Source organism: Vigna radiata, unplaced genomic scaffold, assembly GCF_000741045.1.
Source record: "Vigna radiata var. radiata cultivar VC1973A unplaced genomic scaffold, Vradiata_ver6 scaffold_374, whole genome shotgun sequence".
Classification (NCBI taxonomy): Eukaryota; Viridiplantae; Streptophyta; class Magnoliopsida; order Fabales; family Fabaceae; genus Vigna; species Vigna radiata.
The window spans coordinates 146,169-158,894 of NW_014542544.1; the positions used below are offsets into that span (position 1 = coordinate 146,169).

At 29.3% G+C, this 12,726-nt stretch overlaps 2 protein-coding genes across 2 annotated transcripts in view; both read right to left on the reverse strand.

Annotated features, from left to right (window-relative positions):
• The window catches only part of LOC106780193 (beta-conglycinin, beta chain-like), a 23,826-nt gene that overhangs the window by 2,626 nt on the left and 8,474 nt on the right, over nt 1–12,726 (reverse strand). The window lies entirely within an intron of this gene.
• LOC106780192 (beta-conglycinin, alpha' chain) lies at nt 4,805–7,135 on the reverse strand. Its single transcript, XM_014668450.2, has 6 exons — nt 6,509–7,135; nt 6,248–6,423; nt 6,080–6,160; nt 5,670–5,963; nt 5,287–5,551; nt 4,805–5,172 (listed from the first exon to the last, which is right to left on the reverse strand). The coding sequence occupies exons 1-6, from the start codon at nt 7,065–7,067 to the stop codon at nt 4,949–4,951; spliced, it is 1,599 nt and encodes a 532-aa protein (XP_014523936.1). The 5' UTR covers nt 7,068–7,135; the 3' UTR covers nt 4,805–4,948.

Here is a 12,726-nt window from a genome sequence, read left to right on the forward strand (position 1 = left end):
GGATGAATTTACTGGATTGTGTTATACGTGGCTCGTAACTCATGTCGTGAACATCATTCATATATACATAGAGGAAAGCGAGGACAAGGTAAGCAGTTGATATGCTTGCGAAATTAAAAGGATAAGTGAGGTGGCGGAAGAGATAGAGGTGGTTTGTGATGATGATGAAGGTGGATTGCGTGCATTGGGTGTGGACGAAGAACCAGGCAATGTGTTGTTGTGTGAGTTAAGATGGTGAGCGATTTGAAGTGCATGTTGAGCACGTGTTGCTGTGCATGGCATTTTGACGTACATGACGCGGCGATCATGTTCACCCAGTGAATAAGTTGAGGACAATTATCACTTTTTTTTATAACATCATTTTTTTATTAGATTTAGAATCATAAATTAATGACGTGTGTTCAGTAAAAAGATAATGTAAAAAAATAGTAATAAAAGTGTATTTTTTTTTTTAAGAAAGAAAAGAATAAAAAATAAGGAAGATGAATGTTAAATGAATATAAAACAATGTTTATGAAAATATTTTATTAAAAGTTGAGAGGGTACTGTGATGTGATTGCGTTTTGTTTCTTTATTTTGTATTTTCTGTGTGCAGGATGCAAGAGACTACATAGTGTTACGGCAGCCCAGAGTAATTGTAGTCACGGACTTGTATCAAGAAAGGTAAAGCAACAAGAAATATGAAAATAAAACAAATGACAAACATAAAATTAATCCAACTTAAATCTTATAGTTTGTAGAGTTTATCATAAAACTTCATATTCATGGATAGAGACATATTTATTCGAGATCAAAACTTATAGTTATCAACTTATTTCTTAAATGATATCAAAACTATTTAAAATATTATCTTCTTTAATTCTTTTGAGATTATTATATCATCTGAATTTAATTCGATTACCTGTAAATATAATCTTATCTTCGAGTGAAGAAATATGTTCAAAGATGTCATATTAATTATAGAATTATGGATACTATAATCTATAATTGTCATATTATAATATATACCTGAAGTGAGAAACTAGATTTGTGAGATTGAAATAAACATTAATTTACTAAATATATTCATGACCTAACATGTATTTAATACAAGACTATTAGTTCTATATTAATTATATTTAATTTAAACTATCTACAAAATAAAAATAAAAATTTAAGCATACAAGAATAATATAAGGACAGTAGCAAATAATACAATTAAACTTAAAAACATTAAAAAATTTTAATATGTTTTATATCTAATTAATTCTTTAGAAATAATATACTTAAGTATATAATATGGGATGCACTTGAAATCTTGAACATAGTTACTATTATTCAAATTAATTTAGAATTAAAAATTGATGTGTCTAGCATGTGGAAAATTAAAAACATAAAATTTCATCACTTCCGTTTCCACACCATTTTAAAATATCAAATGCATGGTTTGAGTTTTCAATATAATCATTAGGAAAACTAATAACAGAAAATCTCAATCACTTCCGTTTCCACCATTTTTAAATGTAAAATGTATGGTTTGAGTTTTCAATATAATTTCCAAATACTTTCCTAATTTATTCTCCTAACTTCACCTTGTCTCTTCATATTTTTCTATTATTTAAACTCAGTTAATAATGTTTCTCACCTAAAAAATGGAAATTATGAAATTCAATTCTATGTATATTTTTATTTAGATGAATTTGTCTTATATTTAAATTCATGTGTTTAGATTTTAAAGTTATTTAATTGTATTTGGATTCAATTTATATTTGATATTTTTTAGCTTTTTGAAATTTAAAATTAAAGTGTATCTAAGTCGAGTTAAGATGACTTAAAATTATATCGAACTAAGTCAATTTATGTTGAAGATTGAGTTAAGTTAGTATAAAATGAAAATCGAGTCAAATTGGCTTAAATAAAGATAAGTATGTGTGGATCAAAGGTTCACAAGTTGAATGGTTAAGCCAAATTGGCCTAACTTGAATAATCGAGCTGAGCAGACTCGAGCTAAAGGTAAAGTCTAGGCGGCTTAAGTCGAAGGTTGAGATGAGTTAGTTTAGACTAAAGGTTGAGACATGTCTACTCAAGCTAAAAATTGAAGTTGATTTAGATCAAATCAAAGGTCAAATTGTTTATTCAAATTGGAGGTTAAGGGGAATCAATCTAGATTAAGGTTGAAGATCTTCAACTTAGATCAAAAGGTAAATTCAAGACATCATAGACCCAAGTTAAGTCGTTAGCTTAAGTCAAAGAATTAAGCTGAATCAATCTTGGATAAAAGTTGACACAAGTCAAATCAAAGTCAAGTCAAACAAAGTCAATCTAAACCTAGGTGGAGCTTAGTCGGTTGAGACTCAAGTGGAGTTAAGTCAACCAAAAATCAAATAAAATTAAGTCGATATAGGTCTAGGTCAAATCAAGTCGACCCATGCCTAATTAACTTAAGTCAATATTGACGAATATTCAAATAAGATAACCCAAGTTAAATAAAATGAGTTAGATCTAGATCAATCTAAATTCAAATTATATAAGTCAATGCGAAGTTTAATTGTTAACTTAAATATTAATATAACCGTGATTTGTAAAATATATATATACATATATATATATTTAAATAATTATAGCAACATACATTGTTAAAAGCTAGTGACCCGTAAAAGAGACATTGGAATATGAAAGTATATTAAGTAATTTTACACTTTACATAAGTAAATACGGATACCAATGTTTATACTTTGAAAATTATATGGTGTTATCATCATGTACTTTTGATCTTTATATATATTAGGTAGATCAAATTTGTTGAACATATTTTTATAACTTGAGTGGTGAATGTATTCGCGATGAGCTTCTCTCTTCCATCAATTTTAAGAAAGATTAAGCTTGGTATGGGATATATCTTGACATAGAATAACAAAAGTGGTTATATTGTCTTTACATATATAATATTTTTTTTTTACCTGGATAGGGTATCCTAACATCTCTTTTATATTATATTTATTTTTCTTATTGACAAAAAAATAAAATAAAATTTATATAAATAAGAACAAAATTATTTGTCAATAATTATATATTTCAATAATATTTTATAGTATGAAAAATTATTAGCAACTACATTAAAAATAGACGAAAATTTATGGTTAAGTTTTACGAGGTTGTGAAAAAAGTTTAACAAATAATAAAAAGTATTTAAAGATTTTAATTTCTCTTATGTTGTGATTTGTAAAATACATTTTATTAAAATAATCGATATGAGTGTAAAGGGTTGTGTATAAATTTTTCATTGACTCAAAACATCATTAATTATACCGAGCTTACTCTGATTAATAAACATTTTTAATATTATTTTTAATTCATATAATTTGTTACAGTAATGATGTATATTAAAAAAACTATATCATTATTATTGAAAATTATATATGCATATTTTTTTTTTTTAATTTTTCTATAGCTTACTTAACATCTAATAAAAAAAGTTAGTTTTTTTACTTTTTATATTTAATTTTTTCTAAATTATTTTATATTTTAAAATAAGAAAATATAATTTTATAGGAATTGTATAGGTCTAGAGTAAAAAATATAAAAATATAATTTTATTATGTGTAGATGTTATTTAACACCTATTAGAAAAATATAAAAATAGTTTTATTGAAATTATGTAAGTGAAAAACGGAGTGGATATGTATCATCACCTATATTATTTCAGATCTATATGTGCATCCAAAAGAAAGAGGTTTCTTATATTTTTCTTTAAACTTTTCTTAAATATGTGTAAAAGATTTTTAATACTTTGTATTTCAAAAGATTAAAATTCGTTATTTGAAGTTAATTATTTTGAGTGATTATTAAAATTAATATTTTGGCTGTAGCAACGGTTTTTGGTTTGACACAGTGAATTATACCTAGTCTCATCAATTTTAAGAAAATTATTTTATTATAAAATAATGAATTAATTGTTTTTTTGTTTTCTATATAATGTGATTTTGATTTTAATATCTTTTTAAAAATTTTATCCAGTTAAGTTCCTCCTTAAGAAATAAGTAGATTCGGTCTTTAATTTATAATCTTAATCTTCCTTTTGACTTGTTAAACTATGTTTTGCTTTACTTTTTCATTACCAAACATATGTTTATCTTTATAATAATATATCCTACATGTGCAGAAATATAACAGTAATGACAGACTAAGTTAAGTATAGCAGAAGGAAAAGATATTTTTAACAATTTTCTACGGTGAAAGGATTTATTTGATCTAGTGAAGGTTGTTGATGGTGCCTCAAGATTAATCCTTGGGGTTCGTCTTTTATATCAGTCCAGCCAGATTTATCTTTTCTATGGGTCTTAAGAATTATCAGTTCCAAGAGGTATCGGTCCTAAGGGGTTTTGTGCACAAAAAAAAGGAAAAAGTTTTTTTAAAAGTTGTCAAAAAGTGTTGATCCCAAAAAAAATGTATGTACTTCAAGGCGTCATTTTCGGTGTTCATCTTTATCATAGAAGGAATAACAGACGGTGAATTCTTTATAATAAAGACTTTATCTTGTCATTGCCATGTTTCCGAAACCACGTAATTTCTGTGTCTTCATTCTCCTACTTTCTTAGGTATTTTTCTTTGTTGTGGGCGAAACAATTTTTGGCTGTCTTGTATTGTATCTTTCTTGAATTGTTCTTTTTGCAGTTTTGTTTACTTTCATCGATTCTTATGAACCAACACAAACTCTTTGCCACTGAAAGCAATTCAAACTCCTTCTTTGTGTCAACCATTCAGTTCAGTTTTACTTATATTAACTGGTTTCTTGGTTAACTTTAGCTAATGAGAAAACAGACAGTTGAAGAAGACAACAAAAGCATTGCATGCTGCTCGATTTATTTATTATTTAGTCATAGACGCTAGGTGGTGCTCGAGTTCTAGTTAACTAGTCCGATAATTTCCTCGCTTACGATGAGCGATTACAGCATACATTTTACGTTATTCAGTAAAAAGCGTTCAAAATTGAATACAGAGGATTTCTTCCCTTACTCCCCTCCTCCTTTTCCTCCTTTTCCTTTTCTTGAGACTGCTTTTGCTGAGGCTGAGCATCCACAAAGTACGACTCCGTCTGCTTCTTTATTAGCTTCTCAGTCTCTTCACCAGACCCGGGAAACGCAACCTCCAGCACTGGTCTAGGTATATCGCTCATCACATTGTCTTTCTCACCTTCAAAATTTCAATCCCTCATTAACAGTAGTAAACAAATCCCATACGCCAAGTTTCATGTGCCATAAAACAAAGCACTATATTCAAATTGATGGTGATATGTAATATATATACCTGCAAGGAAGTTCCTCTGATTGTTCTCAGCATTGATACCGAAAGCAAAGAAATTCAGGTTGGAGGTAGCGTTGATGGCTACTGGATAAGTTGCTGGGATTACAAGTACATCCTCTTCAGACAACTCAGCTCTATACCTCTGAACTTCCCCACTTTCCTCTTGTTGCTGTTCTCTTTCGCCAACAAGCTCAGCGTTTGCTTCTCCTTTATTAACCACCAGAATGACTATAGACTTTGAATTGTAGTGTGGTAGAAGAAGAGCTCCCTGAATTTGTAGAGAAGAAAAAACATTGTTTAATTTCTCAAAACTAGATTCTCTAACAAAAAAAGAGAGCGAATAGAAATCAATGGTCCAGTTATGTCTTCAAGGTGTTTCGCCTTACCTCCTTCATATTCACAAAACTGACGAAGACATCCATGTCGCGAAGCTGAGGATTTTTCTCTGGAGTGATCTCATAGAACTTTCCCAACGTGTTGGAGTAGACGGGGCTGCTGCTTCTCAAGTTGAATGGCTTATCTTTAGAAGAAATAGTTTTCTTTGAACTAGATTTGGCATGTTTGCTCAGCTCCCGAATCTGTTCCTTTGATAGTTTCACAATCACTCCCTCTTGCTTCTCCTCGTCTTGCTGCTGCCCCTCCTCTCCAAACAGAACCCTGTTTATCTCCTTGAATTGGGTCTGTGCAACAGTAAAATACACCACACAATTAAACATAATAATAACACATAATTGTAAGATTTAGACAAACCTTTAAATGGAGTTGAAAATAATTAGATGGAGTGCTGCTTGCTTACATCGAACGAGGCCTCCAGAGTTTTCTTGCTGAACCCTTGCAAGTAGGATTGTTGGGCTTCAGTGCTAGATAGGAAGAAGCTCTGCATAGAAAAGAAAAAGATTGATCTTTTGGAAACAAATTAGAAGAAGAATTAATCAAATAATTCATTATAATGAAAAAGAAGTACCTCAAGTCTGCCAGGGTTGTTAATGGGTCTGGCAAGTACCATTACTTTCAGTGTTTCCTCGTTGTCAGGGTTAATCAAATACAAAGTTGTACCTGCAGGGATGTTCTGAACATCGCCATTCTGAAGGTTGTAAGAGTCTCTGTCGTCGGGGTTCTGGAGGGTAAGTATGGCTCTCCCTGTGATTAACAAATTAGTTACCGTTAATTATAGAAGCGGAAGCAAGTGGTGATGTTGTTTAGTGAGATGTAATTAGTTAATTACCGCTGAGGATGATGATGATGTAATCAGCGTCGACATGGTGGGGGAGAAGGAGGGTGCGGGGTCTGAGCTGGACTTCCAAAAGACGGTAGTCTTGAAGATTCTGAAGTTGTTTGGATTGTTGGTCGAACCTCTGGAGGAGGCGAATGTGACCATTTGGGTTCTTGAACAAAGAGTGGAACCTATTAGAGCTGAAGTGAAAAGGGTTATTTTGTTTCCTTGATGACTCAGAACCTTCACTCTGGCGTTCGCGAGGTCGGAGAGGGATAGGGAATGGGAAAGGGAATGGACGTGGTTGTCTGCTTTCATCTTCATCCTCTTCCTCATGGTGTGTTGGTAGTGAATGTTCTCCTTCTTGATGTTCTTTATCCTCCTTAAGGAGATTGCAACGAGCGTGGCATGCTTGGATCCTGTACGTGCTTTTCTCGCTACTGCAACTCCGGAGGCACTTGTTGTGAGAAAGGTTCTCCTTTTCCCAGTATGCAATGCCAAATGAGACTGAAACTGAGGCCAGGAAAACAACTCCCAGCAACAGCAACAGTGGGAACCGCGATCTCATCATAGTATCTTTAATTAACTACTATTGTACTAGGAAAATATTGCAGTGACTCTGAATGATGAAAAGGTGGAGAGATGGCGGGTATTTATAGTTAAAGAAGAGATGTGAGTGTTGTCAACAGCGAAGGACATTTGGGCGGTGGTTAACATGCAGAATGACGAGTGTTGAAATGAACAAAATGGGGTTGTTTTGTTTGTAGGTTGAGTCGGTGATGTTTTGGGTTGCATGCTAGACACCTTGGTGAGTACGTGTTATTGCGCATGGCATTTGGGGTCCAGTTCTCTTAGATTCCTGGACTTTGGCCGTTAGTACTAAAGTGAAACCAAGTGGACTTATATTTTGACAATTTTTCTTAACAATATTCTCATAATAGATAATAGGTATCTGTTGTTATTTTATTAATTTATTTGAATTTATATTTAAAAAAATATTTAAAACGTACTAATAAGAAACATTTATACATTGTTAAAAGGTATTAAAAGAACCTTTTCCCAAGTGAAAAGTGTGATCTGATTTTGTTTTATTTAGGAAAAAAATTTTAACAACTATTTTTTAATAATTTTTTACAATGCTTATGTTGTAATTTATGATTAGTCCGTTTTAAATATTTTTTAAATATAAATTCATACATATCAATAAAGTGATGATATGTATCCTATTATAAAAATGTTGTTAAAAATAGTTGTCAAAGAATCAATATCCTTTTGTTTAATTTTTGAGAAATGTTAAAAGAAGAAACACTTTACATTCATTTTACATTCAATTCAGAGTTATTTTAAGGTTGAGAATAAAATGATTATAAAAATATAAAATTTTATATTTTTTAAAATGAAAAGAGTAAAAGGTAAAAAAATAGTATTAAATGAATGTGAAATGTGAATTGTTTCAAAAGCACTTCTAAGTTTTGTCTTCTTATTGGTTTCTCTTAGCACATATTTTGCTCTGATTTTAAATTGTGATTCCGTAAACAAAAATCACTTTATTCTTTTCTTGGTACATAAGAGAGACGGATTATCTATTATAAGTAGAGTTCTTAACTTGAATTATGGGGAAGTTCTAGCTAATATTTGAAAATTTTCTTTAGAAGTTTTCTTTAATGGAGATAAAAAAGATTCTAATTTTTAAAATTTTTGGGATTAGAATTAGAATTAAGATAAATTTGATCCCATTTAAGATTTTAATTAATTCGTAAAAAATTATATATTTTATTAAATAATTTAATATATTATAATTTTATTATATTTAAATTAATATTTTTATATTATATATATTATTATATCATTAAATATAAATATAATATATATAGTTCAACATAATTAAGGTCTATAATCTATTTATTAATTTTATAATTTTTTATAGAAAAAAATTTATAACACTTAATAAAACAATAATACTTTATAATAAAATCTCAAACACTATAAAAGAAATTTGAAATTTCACTAAAATATGAAAATATTAGATTAATTCTAATAAATTTTACACTAAATTTTTTTTATAATATATATATATATATATATATATATATATATATTATTAAAAAGAAATAAAAAATTGATACAATTTAAATATAAATTTAAGTTATACATTATGAAAAAATATATATATATATAATAAAAAATTTCATTAATTTATTATTTATAAATTCATTATTTTAAACTTTTAAATTAGAATATCTTATTTAATTTTAATTTAGATCTAGATGAATTTTTCGTATAAAATTAAATGATTATATACTTTAAAAATATGTTTAGTTACTAAAAAATTAAATATGTTTGTCAATAACAAATTTCAACATCCTATATTGTTACATATTTTTCTGTATAAATTAAGAATCAAGTTTATTTAAACTTCTTACAAAATTTATATTAGTATGATGAAAATGTATATATATATATATATATATATATATATATATATATATATATATATATATATATATAATATTAAAAAATTAAAAACATTTAGATTTATAACAAATTAGAAGTTAATTATCTGCATTCAAAATAAATATTTCTTTCTTAAAAAAAAAGTTTATAGAGTTTTTGTAGATATTTCAATCATATATTTTTTAATGAGAGTTTTTTTTGTCTTGTAAGTTTTTATGGTTTGATAAGTTTTTTGTTATTTTATTTTTATTTTTGAAATAAAATTTTATCTTCATCTCATCTCATGTTTAATTCCTATGCTTGCTTTTTAATAATTTTAATATCAATTAACTATTTTTTACCAAAAATTAAAATTTATGTTAAAAAACATAATATTATCAAATATTTAGAATCATAATATCAATGTTGTATTCTCGTATTTTTTTCATATTATAATGAAATATCTTTTCTTATACGTAAATGGATATTATAATATACTTGTTAAACGAAATTAAACTAATAATAATTCAAATTTTTAGATATAAAATTAATAATAATTTAAAATTAGATATAAATATTTCTATCTTTTAAAAACTAATATACGTTGAATGATTTAAACAAAGTTTAACAATAACATTAATTATTATATTATTTAAAATGAAACATTTTTATATGATTACATTAATAAATTACAAGAGTTAAAACATTTAAATACTCATATAAAAACTATTAAAACAATATTATAAATTATAAAAATAGCCAACAAATAAATATATAAAATATATGTGAAAAAAATGATATTATACATCATTTAATAAAATATCACAAGGGAAAGTTGAAATAGATTGACTGACTTTTAATGTTACAAGTGATTTCGGAAGACAGTTTTGCCATGTAGTAAAAATGTAGGGTATATTGTTTTTGTCAATCTCCTTCAAGTATATCCAAAGCCTTGTGCTTATACTATAAGACTTCTTAACATCATATAATCATATTTCTTGTCATATTTTTCACATTTTTTAATAGATCATGATATATGTTAAGAATTTTTTTATAATAATATGTTACTATTTTATCGATTTGTATATTTAAAAAGAATCAATTATAAATTTAGTTATAAAAAGATTATCAAAAAAATTGTTAAAAAACATTTTTTTTTTTTAATTTCTCCATCATAACTTTTGTCACTCAATCCTTATTTGCTTGTTGTTAAATATTCTCCCACACTTATGCATATCATCACTAGCCAACTTTTCACTAATGTACTCTTTTTCTAATCCTCACACAATCTGCATGCATGTTTAGTCTAGTTAACTCCGTTGACTAACGAGAATGCCATCATGTACTAATAAAATGTGAGAATGAATTTAAAGTGGTATAAAATATTTTAAAAAAAATTAATTTAACATAAAAGTTCAGAAACAAAACCATATTCAACTCTATAATAATTCAAAAATAGTACATCATGTTCATGTTTTCATTTTAATTGATTGTTTAATTTTCAAAAAATAACACAAAATAAAACGAATTTGCTTCGACTATTATTTGTGATTGAAAAAATAGTTGACACCCACCACAAGGGATATGTAAGTCGCAAGACATAATTAACTGACAATTTGAAACACTTATATTTTAATTTTAATATATTTGTGTATATTAATATATTTAATTTAACATAAAAAAATATACATTTATGTAAAGAATTTAGCACTCCAAAATATTTCTTTAACACTACAGAATTTTTGATAAATATTTACTAGATTTTGACACGCAAAAATAATTGTTAAATATTTATTAAATATATGCCCTCTTAAGTTAATATTATGTAACACTGACTAGGAAATAACATGTAATAGTATTTATAAATGTACTTTCATTTAGATCTGTAGTTTATTGCATACTACTTGTGTGCTATGTGAAACATGGTGATAACTTCTAACAAAAATAATTTATAAAACCAAACAAAAATAACCTATCATTTAATATATTATTTGTTCTCTCTCTCTCTCTCTCTCTCTCTCTATATATATATATATATATATATATATATATATATATATATATATAAAGACATGTTTTAAGATGCACCAAAAATGCTCTCCAGATATTAAGTGTAAGTAAAATGATATTTTAACACCACACGTGTCAAAAATATGGTTGGACGATTTCAAATTAAAAAACAAATTTTCAAATTAAAAAGCAAATTTTAGTTTTTCTCTTTCAAATTGCCTCAACTTTTTTAATTCAAAATTGTCCAATTATATTTTGACACGTGTGCTTGTGTCAAAAAATAGTATTAAAGTATCATTTTCCTAAGTGTAAATATACTTTTTCTCTTTAAGCCTCTGTTCGTTTGGAGGTGTTTACTGTAGGAGAGCATTTGAACGGATAGAATTGAAAAATACACCGTGTTCGTTTAAAAGAATTTGCGCTGATTTGCGCTGATTCTTTTCCGCTGATTTGCGGGATAGAGCTAAAAATTGTATCCCGCTGTTATGAGATGATTTGTGGTGATTTGTATTACAAAGACTGTAATACCCCTTTGCTTTCACTTTAATTCCAACGTTTTAAATAAAGCTTTTGAACCATAAAAAAAAATGAAATACAAATGAATACTGTGCTTTCACGAGAGTGTGTACTGCAGCCATGTGATCCCTGTATCGNCATGCCCTTCTATCTTTTCGACCATGCTTTTGCAGCGTTGTACTGGCCAGATTCTCTGTTTTGAAAACACCGTTCACTGCATGCACTGCAAAGAGAGAATCCTGGCTTTGAATTTGAAAACAGCAAGGTCATACGCTGGTTCTATAAGTTGGGTTTGTGTATTAACGTTGTGCCTGTTTACATGAGACCTACACTACTTCAGAACTCCATGCGCGACTCTGTGTGGTGAATGTTTTGGGTGGCGACGACGAGCAGAGGCTGGTGAACGTTCTCGACGACGAGCATAGGTGAGGCATTGCTTCTCTCCATTTTTTCATGCGTTGTTACAGGTACTTACAAGGGCACTAGGGCACTGCCATGCATGGGAGGAGGAAGAAGGGTATTGATGACGATGACGGAGACACCCCTAAAGACGCCATGGAAGAAGCACAAGGAGTTGCAGTGGTGATATCCGGATACAAGACGCTGGTATCCGGATCCAGCAACGTCAAGTTTTTGCACAGGGCGCATATCCGGATACATGTTGGCCGTATCCGGATCCACGTTGTTGAAGAATTTCGTGTGCANGCGTATCCGGATCGCGCATCTGGTATCCNGATCTAGGCAATGCCATTTTTGCAGCGTTGCCGGCGTCGTTTGCCGGCGTCGTTTTCCTTCCTCCGTCCAGCTGAGGTCGACCAGCTCAACCTTCGTCTATGGAAGAGATGGTGGCTTTCGTCCANGGAAGAGATGGTGGCTATGGTGTTCACGNCAGCTATGGCTTCTTTCCGGTTCCACTGTGCTGTTCGCGGTGGCTTCGTTCCTTCCTCAGTCCCGACAGCAACACGATCATTAATGGCCGTGCCTTCCTTCGTGCATGGGTGCCATGGAGCGAGACGTTTAAGGCAACGTTTTGGAATGATTTGAGCATACCCGAGACTAACATGGACTTGAACCAGAGAGCCTTTATTTTGCACCAGACTAACCATAACCATTTTTATGTTTTGCAGGTTTTTGTAAGGTCCATCCGGTCAGCTACTCTTTCAGCTTTGCACTAAGTATAATGACTTGTTTGTGCACTTTCAATTGCTGAAAATTTTTTTACATGAACTGCATGGTTTCGTGGTGAGAATAACACAAATTTTTGTTATGTG